The sequence below is a fragment of the Rhinatrema bivittatum genome, chromosome 10 (genome assembly GCF_901001135.1).
Source record: "Rhinatrema bivittatum chromosome 10, aRhiBiv1.1, whole genome shotgun sequence".
NCBI lineage: Eukaryota > Metazoa > Chordata > Amphibia > Gymnophiona > Rhinatrematidae > Rhinatrema > Rhinatrema bivittatum.
Genome location: NC_042624.1, coordinates 19,654,993 through 19,676,468, shown reverse-complemented (window position 1 = coordinate 19,676,468; position 21,476 = coordinate 19,654,993). Strand labels below are relative to the sequence as shown.

General features: G+C 46.4%; 1 protein-coding gene across 2 annotated transcripts in view; it reads right to left on the bottom strand.

Annotated features, from left to right (window-relative positions):
* The window catches only part of DDR2 (discoidin domain receptor tyrosine kinase 2), a 662,671-nt gene that overhangs the window by 577,166 nt on the left and 64,029 nt on the right, over nt 1–21,476 (bottom strand). For both annotated transcript variants that reach the window (XM_029618162.1, XM_029618161.1), the window contains exon 3: nt 9,258–9,360. In XM_029618162.1, the coding sequence (XP_029474022.1) occupies nt 9,258–9,360 (103 nt within the window). The remainder of the gene's footprint in view (nt 1–9,257; nt 9,361–21,476) is intronic.

Below are 21,476 nucleotides of genomic sequence, written 5' to 3'. Positions count from 1 at the left end.
GGAGAGATTACTTACCTGATAATCTCATTTTCCTTAGTGTAGGCAGATGGACTCAGCATCCCGCCTGGCTGCCGATATATATGGGGATTCACCGTTTCAAGGTAAGCCATGCTTCCTTACATAGGGCATCCACCCTGCCGGGTGTCGACGCCTTCCGGTTGAGAACACTGGCGGTCTCCAGCTACTGTCAATCGGTCAGGTTAATCATGTTCAGTTAATCAATCGGTCAGTCACACATATATCCATAATGCTTTTACAAGGAAGATTACTGAGCTTCTGCACTTCCTGCAGGGGTATATGTACTACGTGCTGACGTCAGATCCGTCTCCAACTGCTAGCACGAGCACACTATACCCATTCGTTCTGAGTCCATCTGCCTACACTAAGGAAAACGAGATTATCAGGTAAGTAATCTCTCCATTTTCACCAAGGCCTACTCAAACTCACTCAATCAACCGATCTGCCAGACACCTACACAACTTGACATCAAGAAACAACTTTCAATCCCAGGATAAACAACAAACCTACTACCATTCGAAGCGTTATGTCATTAATTAATTCAAGAAACTCTTCAAGAAGAACTGACTAATATTAATCTCTCAAATTCTGATGAAGCTGTATCATCTTGGTTTAAGATCACTAAAAAAGTTGCTGATAATATCAATCCCTTAATAACTAAGTTAATCAAACCATTAAAGCACAATAATCCATGGTATAATAATAACATCAGAGCGTCTAAACGTCAACTTCGAAAGAAAGAAAAAGAATGGAGACGAAACAAAACTCCAACCACCCTAAATAAATATCGAACATACCTAGCCCAATATAAACTTATTATCAATAATGCAAAAAAAGATTATTTCTCAAAAAAAAAAAATTAAATTCCACCACAACCCTAGAATGCTCTTCTCAATAGTGCAGAAGCTCACAAAAATAACTCCAAAAACTACTTGTACTTCACACAACAGTGATGATTTTGCAGAATTCTTCAATAATAAAATTTTAAACTTAATACAATCAAACCTCAATGTTAATACCCAATCTGTATCTCTGAACAAAAAAGCAAAATCAAAATGGACTCTTTTTGAAACCTCTTCTACTATCCAAATCCAATCAATTATCAAAAAAATGAACCCGGCTAGCCATCCTTTAGATAGCATCCATATTACAAGCCTAGAGAATATTGAATCTACTATTACAAATACAATCACAAAGATCAACCTATCTCTTACTGAAGGTTCATAACCAAATTCCCTTAAGTCAGCTGTAATAAAACCTATCCTAAAAAAGACCAACCTTGACCCAAATGCTCTATCTAATTACCGCCCAATTTCAAACCTTCCCTTCATTGCCAAAATAATAGAAAAAGTAGTTCACTCACAACTTGATGAATACCTTGAATCAAACAATATATTATGTCCAAACCAATATGGTTTTAGAAAAAACCTCAATACCGAGACGCTCCTTCTTTCATTAAATGATACCATATTAAGAGGTTTTGACAATGAAAAACAATATTTACTTGTATTACTTGACCTCTCCGCAGCATTCGATACTATAAATCATCAAATACTTCTAGACCGATTATCAGAAATTGGTCTAGCTGGCAATACTCTACAATGGTTCACATCATTTCTTAACAACAGGAGCTACCAAGTCTCATCTATATAAATAAAAATGTTAAATAGTTTGTACGTCGTCGCTAATCTCGCCAACCGCTTAACCGAATGCGTTCAAATTTGCACACAACATTCACTTCCCATACAGGAAGGATCTTATACACTTACATTACATATAGGTCACACCTGTGACAGGTAATACAAGTTTAAAAATTGCTTATACAAAACAGCGACATCTGGTGGCCATCGGCACAAGCGCAACCTCTTACACCTTTCACACACACTCACACACCACACCCCACCCCCACACAGGGCTATTGTCTTTCATTCACACTCCCTCATAACACACAGAAATCCACACTCATCACACCCCCACCCACATGCCTGCCAATGTCACTTACTTCACCCACCCTCCCAAAACACACCAAAACATGAATTCCTGCCTGCTACATTGCGAAGCCACGCATTTCACACACCCTCCGATTTTAAATTAAAGTACCCTCTTCCACCCACCCGCGCACTGCACTCTGATCACACACTACACCTGATACAAGTCCGTGCTTCTCCGCCGGCACCATAGGAACGGTCCGGGACACATCGCATTCAGTAGGGCCGTCGGATGCCAGCAACTAAAATGGCGCCGGCGAAACTTGCCCTTACTATGCTATACGGAGACAACAATGATATCGGTACACCATGTGACATAGTAAGGGCAAGAGCCCGTCGGCGCCATATCCTCAGCGGACATTTGCCCTTACTACGTCAGGAATCCTGACGCACCATTTTCATCGGTGAAGTTTTGCGACATGGCAGCCGGCGGAACAAACCCTACCACACACCCTCGCCACCGGCTGGCAGTTTACACAGGTAGCCGGGGAGGAGCATGGTGAGGGACTGTTCTCATTTTCCACCGTTCGTTTTTCACAGGTGGGGGGACACTCATTCTCCACATCTCCCGAGAGGGGGGCTGTAGCGTGGGTTGCTCTATTTCGCCGGGTTGGGGGGGGGGGGGCCAGGAAGGTGTGCTGGCATATTTAAACTATTCTTTACTGGTGCTGTTCATTTGGGGAAAAAACAAAAAAACCCCCACAAACTATAACCTTTACTGATCTCTGAAAGCTAGCGATTTAGACCCTCCAAAACAAACTTCTCTATAGACACATTACTAGGTGGATTAGGCACTCCCCTATTTTTATCCCTAAGGATCACAACCTCCCACTGACTGACCACGTTTATACACACCAATTCATTTATCTATCAGCGTCATAACTGCTTTTTAAGGTCTGGATCCTCTTTCCTAAGAAGGCAATAATTTTGGGCCTCTGCATTTCTCTTGCTCTTCGGACATTACTGTCCCATTTCCCTTGATCCTTTTACACACCATTCATACATCTCTTGCAATTCACCAAATTTATGCCTCGCAGAAAATCTAACTTACATCGGCGTACTCGCGCTGCGCTAGCGGCACAACACCTTAGAACTAGGCGCACGGAGGAGGAACGGGCAGCAAAAAAAAAGCACAAGGAAAGAATAGCTGTAGAAAGACAGCAGGAAGCAGCCAAGCAACGTGCATCCAGACTGCTAGAGGCACGCTTGCGATCACGGCAAACACGTTCCGCTGCTCACAATCTCCTTCATTCACAACACCATTGTATGTTGCATGTTCACGGGTAGGCAAACCTGACAATTTGTATATCTGCACTAACGATGGAACAATAAAAAATGTCATATACCCACAAGCATTGCAAAATTAAACATATTACAGATATCCCCTGGCTCTGTTCTGTTTTTTCAACTTAACCAGGCTCAGCCACAGCAAAGTGTGGCAGGGTACAGCTAGTTCAATAATAACATATCAAAGAAAATTGACCTCAAAACTGGAGTACCACAAGGATCGGCATTATCTGCTACTCTCTTTAATATTTACCTTTTACCAATCTGCCAACTACTAGATGATCTTCAAATAACATACTACCTCTATGCAGATGATATACAACTTCTTATTCCTATAAAAAAAATCCATTGATGAAACATACAAAGATACTTCCATGATTCTTGATGCACTAAAACAACTCCTTTCAAATTTAAAACTAATAATCAATATTGATAAAACTGAATTAATTATCATGAACAAAAAACCCAACTTAATTCCACCACCTCAATTCACCACTATCAATCAAATCAACTTTATTACCCCTATCAATCACGCCAGAAATCTTGGAATTATCATGGATAGGAACCTATACTACAATATACACATAACAACTAAAATCAAAGAAGGATATCATAAGCTCCTAGTTCTCAGAGGTTTAAAACCTTTTTTAAATTCAACGGACTTCAGAACCGTCTTGCAACTTATAATTTTCTCAACAGTAGACTATTGTAATTCTCTTCTGATTGGCCTCCCATCAACAAGCATTAAACCTCTGCAGATTCTTCAGAATTCAGCAGCTAGAATTTTAACAGGAACAAAAAAATATGTTCACATCACCCCAATACTAATGTCGCTTCATTGGCTTCCTATTAAGTCTCGAGTAGATATTAAGATCCTGATCATCACTCACAAATTAATACATGCCGATCATCATAAACACACTGGTTTAAAAATCACTCCACAAATTGCCAGAACAAATCTTCGATCTAACAACACTTCTTGTCTAAAAATTCCTCCCATTAAAGATGCTCGACTATCAACTACTAGAAACAGAGCATTTTCCATTGCTTCCCCAAAAAAATGGAACTCTCTACCGCCTTATTTAAGAACTCAATCTAACATCAAAAAGTTCAAGAAGGACCTAAAAACTTTCCTCTTCCATACAGTCTACATCAATGATCATCTTTAACAACAATCCTACAATCAATTCAACCATTCAAACCCAAACAAGAAAAAACAGTAACAACAACTGGCATCAACCTTAAGTATTACAATTTCAGAAATTTAATATGAAGCCCTCCTTTAAGATGAATTAATACTATTTATTAAACTGGAAGAGTGGTCGAAGATATGGCAGCTGAGATTCAATGCCAAGAAGTGCAGAGTCATGCATATGGGGAATGGAAATCCGAATGAACTGTATTCGATGGGGGGGGAAAGGCTGATGTGCACGGAGCAGGAGAGAGACCTTGGGGTGATAGTGTCTAATGATATGAAGTCTGCGAAACAATGCGACAAGGCGATAGCAAAAGCCAGAAGAATGCTGGGATGCATAGAGAGAGGAATATCGAGTAAGAAAAGGGAAGTGATTATCCCCTTGTACAGGTCCTTGGTGAGACCTCACCTGGAGTACTGTGTTCAGTTCTGGAGACCATATCTACAAAGAGACAAGGACAAGATGGAAGTGGTACAGAGAAGGGTGACCAGGAAGGTGGAGGGTCTTCATTGGATGACATACGAGGAGAGATTGAAGAATCTAAATATGTACTCCCTGGAGGAAAGGAGGAGCAGGGGTGATATGATTCAGACTTTCAGATACTTGAAAGGTTTTAATGATCCAAAGACAACAACAAACCTTTTCCGTCAGAAAAAAATCAGCAGAACCAGAGGTCACGAGCTGAGGCTCCAGGGAGGAAGACTAAGAACCAATGTCAGGAAGTATTTCTTCACGGAAAGGGTGGTGGATGCCTGGAATGCCCTTCCGGAGGAAGTGGTGAAGTCTAAAACTGTGAAGGACATCAAAGGGGCGTGGGATAAACACTGTGGATCCATCAAGTCTAGAGGGCATGAATAAAATGGAGGCATTCAAACACTGCACGGAGCGCCAGTAGTCACAGAGGCATTCAAACACTGCACGGAGCGGCAGTAGCCACAGAGGCATTCACGGAGCGGAATGCCAGTGGCCAGTAGTTAGTGTTCCACCTTCACGGAGCAGAAGGATGGAGGGCTGCTATCTCCAAAAAAAATAAAAAAACAAACAAAAAAATAAAAACAGGGGTGAGTAAGAGTATGGGGCAAGGGTGTGGCCTGCTTGTTACAGCGGTTGCTACCCCTAATTGAGCTGGATGTCACTTGGATGCAGATACGGCGCTGCTCTCTAAATTGGTCGTGGGGTGGAGGGGAATTAGGGCTGGAGGGTACTGGAAGCCAATAGTAACAGGTGGGAGAGAGAAAAAGGGAAAAAAAATGGATAAAGTGCGTAGCTTGCTGGGCAGACTAGATGGGCCGTTTGGTCTTCTTCTGCCGTTGTTTCTATGTTTCTATGTATTTTTGTTACTTTCCTTTTTTACATCTTTCCCTTCTCCCCCTCTTTCACCCCACCATCCTCCTCTACCTATCATTTCACTATTGTTATTGTTTTCTTCTTTTGCAACTATGTATAATTTATCTGCTTGTTGTTTTGATTCTGTAAACCGTTGTGATGGCTAAACCGAATGACAGTATATAAAAATGAATAAATAAATAAATAAATAAATAAATGATTTCAACTAACCGCAAATGTATAAACAACCATATTTTAATTATATCCTAAACTGAGAAAAACTGTTTTATTACCCTACCTAAATAACTCATCCCAGTCACAGATCTCCCCTTCTCCCCTACCATGTAACCCCCCCCCCCCCATGTGTATTAGAACTTGTTGTATTAACTAACACACGTCCTGATCACTGTAAACCGTTCTGATGGCGAAACCGAATGACGGTATACAAAACACGATAAATAAATAAATAAATAAATAAATATAGATAGATAGATAGATAGATTCTACTGAACATTTAGGGGCGGATTTTAAGAGCCCTGCTCGTGTAAATCTGCCCGGATTTACGCGAGCAGGGCCCTGCGCGCCGGTGAGCCTATTTTACATAGGCCTACCGGCGCACGCAGAGCCCCGGGACTCGCGTAAGTCCCGGGGTTTTCCGAGGGGGGCGTGTCGGGGGCGTGTCGGGGGTGGACCCGATCCGCGCGGCGTTTCGGGGTGGGACGTAGCGTTTCAGGGGCGGGTCCGAGGGCGTGGTTACGGCCCGGGGCGGTCCAGGGGCGTGGCCGCGCCCTCCGGACCCGCCCCCAGGTCGCGTCCCGGCGCGCTAGCGGCCCGCTGGCGCGCGGGGATTTACGTCTCCCTCCGGGAGGCGTAAATCCCCCGACAAAGGTAATGTGGGGGTTTGACAGGGCCGGGGGGGTGGGTTAGGTAGGGGAAGGGAGGGGAAGGTGAGGGGAAGGAACGGAGGTAGGCTGCGTGGCTCGGCGCGCGCCGGCTATACGGAATCGGTAGCCTTGCGCGCGCCGATCCAGGATTTTAGCGGATACGCGCGTATCTACTAAAATCCAGCATACTTTTGTTGGCGCCTGATGCGCCAACAAAAGTACGCCAAATTGTGCTGTTTGAAAATCTAACCGTTAGTCTCTTGTATGATCTTTATCCTTTTGGACTCTTAATTCTGTGTAAAACTTGAGATAAGCACACATGGATTTCATCTTCAACTAAAATTAGACAATTTCTGTCCTTACTCTTGATGCTTGTTAAATAAGAAAAAGCTTATTGAAAAAGTTCATTGCTTTCCTGTGAATGGCAGAATGGAGAGTGAAGTTCAAAAAACAATGTTTATTTTTTTCAGTCATGATCTAACATGGAATCCCTAGCAACCTCTCGAGGAACCCTAGTTGAAAAAGGCTCCCTAGAGGTTGGTGTGGCATTTTTGATGAGCCTTTGAGGGGATAGGAGCTGTTTCTTTTCTGTTTCCAGTTCTAGGCCTCACAGGCAGAGACACTTGGAGAAAGAGAGAGGCTTTCCCCTGTCCAGTACATAATCTACCTGGAAGGGGTTGCCTCAAGTTTTTGGAGGAAGTGGCCATGGCCATATAAAGTTAGTACTTTTCAACACTTGGATCTGTTTATGACAGCATGTCCCTGAATGCATAGTCTATTTCTATGAGATCCATTCCTCTTTCAGTTCAAAGGATATACAGTCTTGGCATACACTAGTTTTACTACAGTCTAACTTGATTTTCAATGAAAACTAAAGACTTTTTTGGTTCTTGCCTGTTTATTGTATTAGGGAATATTTTGTCTTGCTGGCAGAACAATTTGGACTGATTGTTCAGTCTTTAGGGAAATGGGCGAAGGTGTGTATTAGTTTTCTAGAGTACATGTAAATATTGTAGTGATAAGGTTTTAATTGTGATATTATAATACTGCTGTGCCCTGGGGGCTTGAAAATAGTTGTATGGTGTGTATTTTTTGTAAATGCTTCTGCAGTATTACTGTTAGGACCTTTGTCGCAGATGGCTGCAACTGCGTCTACTCACATCCTGCCATCCTGCACTGTCCTGCTTCCCTCTCCAGGATTGCTTGCGGCATGGACTAGTCTCTGCCGCCGCGTTCCCCATGGCTCCTCATGGTGGTCTAGATGCCTCTGTCCTCCATGCCGACTCTGGGCCTTACTAGGTGCGTGCACGTGCCACCGGATCCTCTTTTAAAGCCTCTTCGGAACCTCAGGGGGCGTCCCAGATTGATGACGTCATTGCATCAGAGTACTTAAGCTCCACCTTCGCCCTCAGCTAGCTGACTTGGCAACGAATTCCATTACTACTCTACGAGCTCCTGGCTCTGCCATTCCTATGGTAATGCTATTGGACCTTATTGGACTCTGGACCCTGCCTGGTACCTGCACCTCGGGGGTCAGCGTGCACACTCTATGGGCACTTGGTCTCCTGGCTTCCCCTGTTCCTCGGGCTAGCGCCTTCCAGTAACTCCTATCCTGCTGGCTCCCCACTCCTTGGAGCCGCTTCTGAGAACACCTTCACCACTTGGGAGTTCTACCTCTGTGCTTCCCTGCTCCTCGGGGAAGTGCCTACATTCCATTCTGTGACTGTCAGCGCTTCCCTGCTCCTCGGGGTGGTGCCTACGTTCTACACTTGGGACTCCTCGGAGCAGTACCCTTGATTCTGCCACCGGTCTCTGCCGGTGCCTCCCAGTCCTTGGGCTGTCCTATATCATCATCTGGAGATCGGTCTTGGGCTTCCTCACTCCGCGTGGTGAAGGGTCGGCCTACATTATCACATCAGTACCTCCTTCACTGTACAGCTCCGCCCCTCGGGGTTGTCTCTCTGGAATACCTCCTGCATGTCCTGAGTCGCGCTTCCCGCTCCGCGGGCCTGCCTAGCGCCATCCCCTTCAGAGGACTCTGCCCAGGTACTGATCTCCAGCCTGCCCACGAACTGTGGGGATCCCTCCTTGCTATGTCTTTTGTCCTGCTCCTTGGGACCCCTCCACAGTTCCCCCTGGAGTTCTCTGCTGTGCCTGACCTCGCCGCCTGACGGTGTAGACCTGTGGGACCCCTCCCCACAGGTGGTAACAACGCTCACCTCGGGCCAAGGGTCCACAAACCCACAAACCATTACAATTAAGTGTTTTTAATCTGTAATGTGATCCACCTTGAACAGATTCTAAAAACAGAGTATAAATATTGAATTTGAATTAAACTACAAAACATATGGCGAGCATGAATATATTCCCTTGTTCTTATATCGTAGTCTAAGATTCCAAAACTGACTGAGTGAAGGGAAGCAAGCTGATAATGGTATGTATTTTCTTTTGTGCAGATTTCTGCCAAATCTTGTCCTGGTGTTGCTTCTAGGGACAGCTCTAGGACTCCTAGAGTTCCTCTCTGCTGGTGTAGCTTTTAGGGTCAGCATATAACTCACCTTCCGTATTTGGCAGCTGTGGATTCAGACCACTGACTAGAAGCTGTGATGTCTTCATCAGGGATGTGGCCTCCTGACATGCCCAAAGGATATCGGCACACAGCTAAAAAAATAAAAACACAAGTAGTGAGGGCAAGAACACCATTGAGCACAGTGGGGTCCATTGTCAAAAACTGTTCAGTGCTTCAGTTAGCTCACTAAATTTAGCTGAAAATGTTCTAAATATAGTCACTAAAATTTAGGGATGCAGTTTGTTTGACTAGATGAGGGATAGGTAAATCCAGTTCTCCATTGCCACAATGTATATACATTTGCATCATGCAATCAGATACAGTATGGATAGGTTGGAAACCTGTCCTGTTTGCAGCACTTGAGGATCAGAGTTGCCAACCCTGTCCTAGATTTGAGGGTCTAACAGCTAAATGCCCTCATAGTAAAGTATTTATATCTCCATAGGAGGGCCATCTAATAGGTCGAGGTGAGGTGTCAGTGGTGGTTTAGGGTTTAGGGACCAGTTTCGCATGTAGAGTGAGATGTACGAACAGCACAGTATACCTTGGTGAAGATTTGACATTATTTGGAGTGACGAAAGTCTCACAAAGATGAAATTTCTACTATGTTCTCTCACCCTAGCTTGATGGACTCTATAACAAGCTAGAGTGAGATAACATAGTACAAAATTTCATCTTTGTGAGACTTTCGTCACTCCAAATAATGTCAAATCTTCACCAAGGTATACTGTGCTGTTCGTACATCTCACTCTACATGCGAAACTGGTCCCTAAACCCTAAACCACCACTGACACCTCACCTCGACCTATTAGATGGCCCTCCTATGGAGATATAAATACTTTACTATGAGTCTCACAAAGATGAAATTTTGTACTATGTTATCTCACTCTAGCTTGTTATAGAGTCCATCAAGCTAGGGTGAGAGAACATAGTAGAAATTTCATCTTTGTGAGACTTTCCTCACTCCAAATGACATCAAATCTTCACCAAGGTGTACTGTGCTGTTTGTACATCTCACTCTACATGCGAAACTGGCCCCTAAACCCTAAACCACCACCAACACCTCACCTCGACCTATTAGATGGCCCTTCTATAAAGATATAAATAGGTGCACACAGTGAGGCACTCCCCAAAGGCTCTCTCCCTCTACTCTACTACTTTCCCCTTTCCCTCCCCATGCCAAGAAATGGCCAAAATGCAATTCCAAAAATGCATCACAAATTGCATTCTGGCCATTTCAGGCATATCACACAGCCTAATGCCACAAAAAAAGGTGTAGTTATTTCCAGCATTAAAACCATGTGCAATATTTCCCCTCATTTTCATAAATCCCTCCCAAACTCCTCCCTGATCCCACCCATCCAAAAAATTTGCATTCGCACCATGCATTATAGCGTTAACTTGTTATTGCATGTGTTAACGACATAATGCAATTTGATGAATGATCTGGTAAGTTAGGTACAAAGTGCTGAAAATAAGAAGAAAGAGTCAGACGTTTCCCCCACCCTAAACTCTGCTCCCAGAGTCACCCATATCTTAACTTAAATTTAAGTGTTCAGCCCTAGTCAATTTTCAAAGAGACTGATTTAGGTATCTAACCTCCAGCTAGGCTCTTAAGCCCTATGAAAACTTATCCTAGTGCACCTTGATTCAGAGTTGGTGTTTTTAAAGTTGGGGCAATAAGACATTGTAAGCAGGCAAAGAAAAGCTGTGCTCAAAAGTTCCTCCTACCATGCTGCTATATCAGAGAACTTCATAAGACAAAAAAAAGGCACACCACTATTTATTTTATTTAAAATACTTAAATGCTGTGCTATCCTGTGTCCTAGGCGGCTCACAAAATAAAACCAATCATAAAAGTAACAATTACTAGATACCATTTACAAACAAACAAGACAAAAACTTTGCAAATTCATCTTAGTTTCCAATGATGTTAAATTGCCATAAATTTACATATAATATAGTAACATAGTAATGACAGCAGAAAAAGACCAAGTAGTCATGTAGTCTGCCCAGCAAGTTTCTGATAGTAGCTGCCACTCCATGCAGATTACCCCATGTGTCCTGTTAAAGTAGCAACTGCCACTCTTTGCAGGTTACCCCCATTATACCATTCATTTCTTTAACTCTTTAGGGATCCGCAGTGATTGTCCCATGCTCTTTTGAATTCATTAACTGTCCTCATCTTCACCACCTCTTGTGGGAGGGTATTCCAAGCATCCACTACCCTCTCTGTGAAGAAATATTTCCTGATATTCATTCTTGATCATTCCCCTTAGAGTTTCACATCATGACCCCTAGTTCTACTCTTTTCTTTCCAGCAGAAAAGGTTTGAAGTTTGTGCATTGATGATGCCAGTTACGTATCTGAAGGTCTGTATCAAATCTCCCCTGCACCTCCTCTCCTCCAGGGTATATGTATTAAGGTCCTTCAGCTTTCCTCATAAGTTTTCTGAAACAAACTCCACACCTTTTTGGTCATCATTCCTGTCTCTATCCTTTTTTAGATACAGTCTCTAGAACTGAACACAGTACTCCAGGTGAGGCCTTACCAAGGATCTGTACAAGGGCATTATTACTTCCCTTTTCCTGCTAGTTATCTCTCTCTCTCTATGTAGCCCAGCATCTTTCTGGCTTTAGATACCACCTTGTCACATTGCTTTGTAGGGATGTGAATCAGGCTTCGGACGATATTTTCAAAATCGTCAGAAATCGGGGGCTCCCCCAAAATGATAGGAAAACCCCACGATGTTGATTGTGAGGGTTCTCTTATCATTTTGGGGGAGGGCGGGAAAAACAGCACACAAAAATAACCCCTAAACCCACCCCAACCCTTTAAAACTAATCCCTTAGCTTCCCCCACCCTCCCGACCCCCACCATCCCGACCCCCCCCCAAAAAACTTTTTACAGGTACCTGGTGGTCCAGTGAGGGTCCCTGGAATGATCTCCCGCTCCCGGGCCGTCGGCTGCCACTAATCAAAATGGCGCCAATGGCCCTTTGCCCTTACCATGTGACAGGGTATCCATGCCATTGGCCGGACCCTGTCACATGGTAGGAGCACTGGATGGCCGGCACCATCTTGTGCTCCTACCATGTGACAGGGGCTGATCAATGGCACCCGTAGCCCCTGTGACATAGTAAGGGCAAAGGCTATCGGCGCCATTTTGAATACTGGCAGCCAACGGTCCGAGTGCAGGAGGTCGCTCCCGGACCCCCGCTGGACCACCAGGGGCTTTTGGCAAGTCTTGTGGGGGTCGGGGTGGGTTTTTTGTTTATTGGCTTGGGCGCAGCCGATAAACAAAACCGCAATCGCCGATCGCCTTTGCCCTCACTATGTCACACATAGTGAGGGCAAAGGCGATCGGCGCCATTTTGAGTATTGGCAACCTGCGGCCGGCGTGCACGAGGTCACTCCCGGACCCCCGCTGGACTTTTGGCAAGTCTTGTGGGGGTCAGGAGGCCCCCCAAGCTGGCCAAAAGTCCCTGTGGGTCCAATGGGGGTCCCGGAGCGACCTGCCGTCCGATGCCAGGACTCAAAATGGCGCCGATAGCCTTTGCCCATACTATGTCACAGGGGTTACCGGTGCCATTGGTCAGCCCCTGTCACATGGTAGGAGCACAAGATGGCGCCGGTGACCATGTGACAGGGGCTGACCAATGGCACCGGTAGCCCCTGTGACAAAGGCTATCGACGCCATGATGAAAAACCAGCACCGAGGGTGTGAGTGAGTTCCCGGACCCCCCGCTGGACCACCAGGGAGTTTTGGTAAGTCTTGGGGGGGTCAGGAGGGTGGGGGGTTGTAGTTAATTTTAATTTTAGCTGGGACAGGAATTTAACTCGCCGTAGTAACGTATTGACAGATTGACAACTTATGGAATTCTCCATACTTTCGCATGAAAAGGAATTGACCCCCCATGAATACGTATCACAAATGCAACGAAAACATTTTGGCTGCACATCCCTAAGCCTTTCTCCCTTCATTAAATACCAGCTCTTTGGATTTCCACACCCCAGGTGTACTTCCTGGTATTGAATCACAGCTGCCAAATTTTCGACCACGCTTCAATTTTTCTTAAATTACTTTTCATTCTCTCTACTCCTTCAGGCATGCTCACTCTATTGCACATTTTAGTATCATCCACAAAAAAGCAAACTTTTCCTTCTAATCCCTCCACAATGTCACTCACAAAGATATTGAACAGAACCAGTTTCAAAACTGATCCTTGAGGCATGCCACTTAACACCATTCTCTCATCAGAGTGGGTTCCATTTACCATTACACATTATTTCCTGTAAGTCAAACAGTTAGTAATCCACTCCACCACTTTGATGCCCACACCCAATCTTCTCATTTTATTCACAAGCCTCCTATGTGGGACCATATTGAAAGCTTTGCTGAAATCCAAATAAATCACATCAAACACTCTTCCTTGATCCAGTTCTCTCATCACCTAATCAAAAAAGTCAATCAGATTCGTCTGGTAGGCCCTTCCCCTAGTGAATCGATGCTGCATTGGGTCCAACAACCCACCAGATTTTAAATAGTTCACTACCTTTCTTTCAGCAGAGTCTCCATTAATTTTCCCACCACCAAGTTGAAATTAACCGGCCTCTAGTTTCCGGCCTCCTCTCTAATACCACTCTTGTGAAGTCGGACCACCACTGCTCTTCTCCAATCACGCAGCACCACTCAAATTTCCAGGTATCTATTGGTCTTTCATCAGATGTGCCAGCACATCTCTGAGCTCCCTCAATATCTGTTAGTGCTGTGGACCCATGAGCCGGCTCAAGTGCTGGAATACCCACTGAGAGAAGGCCCTCTAGTGGTTCTCATAGCCGAGAGGCGGTGCAAAAATGAAAATGGTCCAGGAGTCAGGGCAGGCAGCAACGGTGCAGCATGAGAAACCAGGCCAGACATCTGGGCAGGCAGAAGACAAGCAGGAGCCAGAGAACACGCCAAAGGTCAGGACGGGCAGAAGACGGCAGAATCAGGAAGCCAGGCTGAAATCAGAACCAAGAAGACAATCCAAAGACTGGAACCAAGAGAAGGAGTAGAACAACGGGAGCAGGAACATAGGAACACAGGAACAGGAGCTGGAACAAGCAGGAACGCAGCAACTAGCTACTCCAAAGAGCTGACCTGTTGCCAAAGCAAGGAATGGGTGCCTGGAGTGGGCATAAATAGCCCCAGCTGATGATGCCCAAATTGGGGGCCGGGCCGAGGTTTCCCACCACGGCCTCTTTAAGAAGCTGACTTGGCTGCGCGCGTGCACCTAAGGAGGTGGGGCCCAGAGGAAGTCAGCGGCATCACCCTCATGGGGAGGACACTGTGGCAAGGCCCTGGAGTGGCCTGCATTGGAGCGGTGTGGAGGGAAGCTGATGCCGGCATCTGCCGGTGATTCCCAACAATACCCCCCTTATGCCCCCTCACAGAAGGAGCAAGCTTGTCAGGGTGATCACAATGGAACTGATGGAGGAGAGATTTATCCAAGATGTTGGAGGAAGGCTCCCAAGTGTTTTCCTCTGGGCCGAAGCCCTCCCAGGGGATTAAGTATTCCCAGCATCTGTAGTTGTACCTAATGTCCAGTATGTCCTGGACTTGGTAAACACGATCCTTGTCAGCAACCGCTTGCACTGAAAGGCAGAAAGCACTAGGGGTTTCAATAGAGAGACATGAAAAACATCATGTATCCTCAGGCCCAATGATAAGCGCAGATGATAAGAGACTGGACCCAGGCGCTCGCTCACTGAGAAGGGTCCAATGTACTTGGGCGCCAACTGCATCGAGGGTACTCTAAGGCGAATTTGGTGAGTGCTCACCACACCTGATCTCCAGGGCTGAAGAGCAGAGCCTGGTGATGGTGTTTGTCCGCACCCTTCTTGGCGGACTCGGTTAGTGTGGGTGGAGTTCCAGAGCGCGTGGAGCTGCTAGGCCGTAAGTTGAGCTGCAGGCGAGGGCACAGCCAATGATAGAGGCAATAGTGATGGTTGCTTTCCAGAGATGATTTGAAAAGGGGATGCTCCTGTCACAGAATGGACATGATGGTTATAGGAGAATTCTGCCCAAGGCAGTAGAGCTGCCCAGACTTCCTGTCTGTCTCCCACAAAAGAGCAGAAGTATCCTTTTAGAGTGCAGTTAGTCCGCTCTGCCTAGCCATTTCCTTGTGAAATCCAGTTGAACCCTGAATTTCTTGCACAGTGCCCACCAATATTTGGCTGTGAATTGCGATCCCCGATCAGAGGTCTTGGTAGACCATGCAGACGAAAGATATGTTGAGAAAACAAATGGGTGAGTTCGGGTGTAGTGGGGAGTTTCGGGAGTGCCACGAAGTGGGCCTTCTTCGAGAACCTGTCAATAGTTACCCATATGACTTGCTTCCCTTCGGACACTGGTAGGTCTACCACGAAGTCCGTGGAGATGTGGGTCTAAGGTTCCTCAGGAACGGGAAGCGGCTGCAAGAGTCCCCATGGGCGGCCAAGCAGTGGCTTCTGTCGGGCACAGGTTGGACAAGAACTGACATATGCTCGGATCTCTCAATCGACGTGAGGCCACCAGTAGTAGTGGGTCAGAACCTCCAGTGTGCGGGTCCTGCCGGGATGGCCGGCAGTCAAAAAGTTGAGTGCCTAGGATAGGATCTTCCTGTGAAGGCGGAGCGGCACAACCGTCTTGCCTGGTGGAATAATGTTGGGGCTGCAAGGTAGATTTTAGCTAGGTCCAAAATATATTGGGGTGTGGCCGGGGTGTCTTCGGTCTCTGAAGTATGGGAGAGAGCATCAACTCTAGTATTTTTTTAGGCCGGACAATACTGCAGAGAAAAGTTAAATTGGCTGAAGAACAGGGACCAACGTGCCTGCCGAGGATTCAGCCGCTGAGCCTGGCACAAGTATTCTAAGTTCTTGTGATCTGTGTATATGGTAACAGGGTGTTGAGCCCCCTCCAGCCATTGCTGCCACTCCTCGAATGCCATCTTTATCGCTAGGAGCTCCTTGTCACCGATACCATAGTTTCTCTCGGTGGGAGAGAATTTTCAGGCAAAATATGAGCAGGGTAATAGAGCACCATTGCAAGAGAACTGGCTGAGTACAGCTCCCACCGCAGAGTCAGATGCATCCACCTCTACTACAAATGGACATGAAGGGTCAGGGTGACACAGGCAGGAGTCATGAAGGAAGGCCTGTTTCAGTTCTTCAAATGCCTGAAGCACCTCTGGTGGAACCCTTCCTAGTAAGGCCGGTGAGAGGAGCTACCATGTGTGAGTAGTGAGGGATGAAGTGCGATAGAAATTAGCAAAACCGAGGAAGCGCTGAAGGGCATGGATCCCCACAGGACGTGGCCAGTCCATGATACTTGCGACCTTCTCGGGGTCCATATGGAAAACGGTGGTGGATACTATGTATCCCAGAAATGGGAGAAACTCCTGCTCAAAGAGGCACTTCTCAAGTTTGGCAAAAAGGTGGTGTTCCGGGAGGCATTGGAGTACAGGTAGCACCTCCTTGCAATGATTGGGAAGATCCTTGGAATATACCAGCACATCATCCAGGTAGACGATCACACAGGAGTGGAGCATGTCCCAAAAGACCTCATTCATGAGGTTTTGGAAGACCGCCGGAGCATTGCACAATCCAAAGGTCATTACTAAATACTCATAATGCCCATCACAGATATCGAAGGCGGTTTTCCATTCATCGCCAGGCTTTATACGTACTAAATTATATGCCTCTCGGAGGTCGAGCTTCATAAAAACCTTGGCCCCTTGCAGGTGGTCTAAGAGCTCTGGGATGAGCGGAAGAGGGTACCTGTCCTGACGGGTGATGGCATTGAGACCACGGTAGTCTATGCATGGTCTTAGGGAGCCATCCTTCTTGGCCACGAAGAAAAAACTGGCTCCTGCCAGGGAGGTCGAATGAATCCCCTCTTCAGATTGTCTTGGATATATTGTGACATTAAGAAAATAAGAACATAAGAAATTGCCATGCTGGGTCAGACCAAGTGGTAAACTTGGCCTCAAGGAGGAGTGGAGTCGAGTAGTAGATCAATAGCACAGTCAAAAGGCCAGTGCTCGGGGAGAGTCTTGGCCTTCTCTTTTGAGAACACATCAGCGAAGTCCGCATAGTGAGCTGGAAGGGCCAAGGAGGTGGTAGCCAGAGGTATACGAGACCGGGGTAATTCAGGTAAGCAGGAGGAGAAGCAGGCTGGGCTCCAGACAGTGATTTGAAGAGTCTCACAATCTATGCACAGTGAGTGCTTTTGGAGCCAGGGTAGCCCCAACACTACAGGGTGAATCACTTTTTCCAGAATAAAGAAGGTGATCTCTTCCTTGTGGCGAATCCCGGTGCGGAGAGACACTGGAGCAGTAATGGCGGCGACTCGACCAGGAAGGGGACTTCCGTGAATGAAGGATATTCGCAGTGGTGGAATTCTTGGTAGTACTGGGAGCTGTAGCTGTTCCACCAAGTCAGCCAAAATGAAGTACCCTCTGAGGATAACCTGGATTAAATAATAAAATAAAAGAACAGCTCAGCACAAGGAAAGAATGCATTTTTGTTAATATGAGCAAATAACCTTGAGTGAGAAAACTGAAACAGTTGGTATAGAAGTTCGCCCACGTCACAAGGCCTAACTGAAGAATGGGGAGGAAGGGAGTGTACCAGACATGACACGTAGGCAGCCTTAGTTTCAGCAAGTTTCAGTAATATTCCACTCCAAATAAGGAGCAGTCCCAAAAAGAAAAAAAAGTAAAACATTGTCAGTAATACATGTATATAAGAAAGTAATGTATCTTGTAAAACTGAGTAGGTTTTTGGAGCACACCACTATTAGGCGGCTTCAGCTACTCACAAGAAACTGTTGTAACCTTTCTTGCTGTCTTTGCATTTTTCTGAATAAAGATTATTGCTTAGAAATATAAGGCTGAGAGTTTTCCTTGGTTACCAGCTTTCTGTGCCCAAGAGATTTGCACCTTGGGCTGTGAACTCCCCGAGAGATAAAAGCCTCAGGTTAATGAACACCTCCATTTCCCGAGTCAATGAAAGCCAGCGTAGAGAATGATCCTCCCAAGTATGTAAGGGACACAGGAAACATGTATTGGGAAGCAGGATTCACACAGCCTAAGGTCAGCTCCCCTGTGATGCCTAGGCTCGGGAGTTTCCTGGACGTTCCGTGCACTGAGCCAACAAGTGGCCCTTGCCGCCACAATAGAGGCAGAGGCCAAGTGAGCGACGCCGCTGCTTCTCTTTGTGAGTGAGAGGACTGCAACCCAGCTGCATGGGTTCTTCACCACGCGATGATTTGTGCTCAGCAGGAGGAGGAGGAGGAGCCAGCGGTTGAGAGAAGGAAGGAGCCAGTGGAATTGGCCTATGCCCCGGTTTCAATTCTTGGGCACACTGCTATAGATGGCGGTCGATCCGCCCGGTCAAGTCAATCAGAGACTCTAGGTCATCAGGGAGTTCCTAAGCAGCAAGTTCGTCCTTAATCCTTGAGGTCAGGCCTTCAAGGAAAATACTTCGCAGGCTGTCCTCCCGCCAGCCCAGTTCCGAAGCCAGCGTGCAAAATTTGACTGTGTAGTCAGCCAAGGGTCGGGATCCCTGGCGTAGATGGAGAAGCTCCGTGGCAGCTGCGGACTGTCGAGATGGCTTGTCAAAGACCTGCTTAAATGTGTGGATGAACCGCTGAAGGTCCCCAAGCAAGGAGTCGCCATGCTCCCACAGGGGGGAAGGCCCAAGCCAGGGCCTTGCCATCCAATAAGAATAGGATGTAGGTCATCTTGACCTAGTCTGAAGTGAACTACACTGGCTGGAGAGAAAAGCGCATAAAGCAATGGTTGAGGAAACCCTGGCACTGCTTAGGATCCCCAGCATAACGGGGCGGTGCCGGCAGATGCAGAGAGGCAGAAGGCTCCAGTGCTGGAACGGGAGGCGGAGGCAGAACTGCTGACTGGGGTGTTGAGTCTAGGCAGTTAGCCAGACGTTCAACTGTGGCTGCCAAAAAGTCCAAACAATATTGCTACTGTTGTAGGCATTGATCCAGGCCCGGGATGGCCTGGAGGCCATAGAGGTCCGCCGGGTCCATGGCCTTGGCAAACTGTTAGTGCTGTGGACCCTTGAGCCAGCTCAAGAGCTGGAATACCCACTGAGAGAAGGCCCTCTAGTGGTTCTCATAGCCGGGAGGTGGTGCAGGACCAGGAGACCCGACAAGAACTTCACCTATACCAGCCCTCGTTCCTCTCAGGTTGAGCCCTTGGGTGCCAGGGCCAGCAGGACTTAGGCAGGGGTCTCCTGGCGGAGGGAAATCCACGGAAGGAAGCTAAGAAGGCAGTCCGGGTCGAGGCTGGTAGAAGTGTGAAGGACTTCAAAGGGGCGTGGGATAAACACTGTGGATCCATAAAGTCCAGAGGCCTCCAATGAAGAGTGGGTGACTCGCCAGAATGATGGCTACTGCCTGGAGACAATACCCTTATTCAATAAACATACACATGGTTACTGTGACTCCAACATCACTCTAAGCTTCAACAGCAAGAGGAAATGTGGAAAAAAGGATTTGCACTCACAAAGACGGGAGTAGCTGGCTTGTTACGGCGGTTACTACCCCAAACCAAATATCCAAATTACTACCTCCACCTTCCTCTATTCCTGATGCCTTTCAACTAGCTTGATCACTCCATTCTTATACTTCACTTCAATGCATATCCAGCATAGTTCTCTGCTTCAACAGCAGGGGAAAAGAAAAACTGTTACTTCACACATCCAGCAGAGCTCTCTGCTTAAACGGCAGGGGAGAAGAAAAAAGGATTCACACTCACAAAGCGGGGAGTAGCTGGCTTGTTACGGCGGTTACTACCCCAAACCAAATGTGCCTGATACTTCACTTTCAATGCATATCCAGCATAGCTCTCTGCTTCAATGGCAGGGGAGAAGAAAAAAACTGATACCTCACGCATATCCAGCATAGCTCCCTGCTTCAACGGCAGGGGAGAAGATAAACAACCAATAAGGGCTGTATAACATAATCTGGGTAAAAACAAATAAGCATGGGTGTAGCTTGCTTATTGCGGCGGTTACTACCCCTACTACCTCTAACTACTCAAGCTAGATATTTCACTTGGATGCAGCTCCATCACCGCTCTCTACATTAATGGTGGGGGTGGAAGGGAATTAGAACCAAGAGCTAAGAGAAACAGATAAGTATGAGAGAAGAAATGAGGGAAGCTTGCTGGGCAGACTGGATGGGCCATTTGGTCTTCTTCTGCCGTCATTTCTATGTTTCTATGTTTCTAAGTTCAGAAGAATGAAGACAGTCCAGGAGTCAGGGCAGGCAGCAACAGTGCAGCACGAGGAACCAGGCCAGACATCGGGGCAGGCAGAAGACAAGCAGGAGCCAGAGAACACGTCAAAGGTCAGGATGAGCAGAAGACGGCAGAATCAGGAAGCCAGGCCGAAGTCAGAACCGAGAAGACAATCCGAAGACTGGAACCAGGAGAAGGAGCGGAACCAAGGGAGCAGGAACACAGGAACCCAGGAATGGAAACTGGAACAAGCAGGAATGCAGCAACTAGCTACTCCAAAGAGCTGACCTGTTGCCAAGGCAAGGAATGGGTGCCTGGAGTGGGCTTAAATAGCCCCAGCTGATGGCGTCCAAGTTGGGGGCCGGGCCGAGGTTTCCCGCCACGGCCCCTTTAAGAAGCTGACTTAGCTGCGTGTGTGCACCTAAGGAGGCAGGGCCCAGGAGGAAGTCGGTGGCATCTCCCTCGTGGGGAGGACGCCGCAGCAAGTCCCCAGAGCGGCCTGCATTGGAGCGGTGTGGAGGGAGGGTGACGCGGATGGGATTCCCAACAATATCCTGGAATGTACCTCATCTGGTCCCATGGCCTTGTCCACTTTCAGGTTTCCTAGCTCTTTCTATACTTTCTCTTATTTATTTATTTAACAGTTTTTCTATACCGTCATTAAGTTATTTAGCATCACAATGGTTTACAATAGGGCACATATAGTAGCGAGTAGTTTGTATTTTACAACAAGGTGCCATTAAAAACCGGTAACATATAGATCGTTAAGGACTATTTGGTTTATGACATACATGTCATTTGGGTGAGTACATGTGGTTTATTCACAAAATTTCTAATATAGTGGTTATTATTAACAGTGAGATAAAAATAATTTCCAGGTAGGCACTTATTTCATTTATTTATTTAGACATTTTATATACCCTC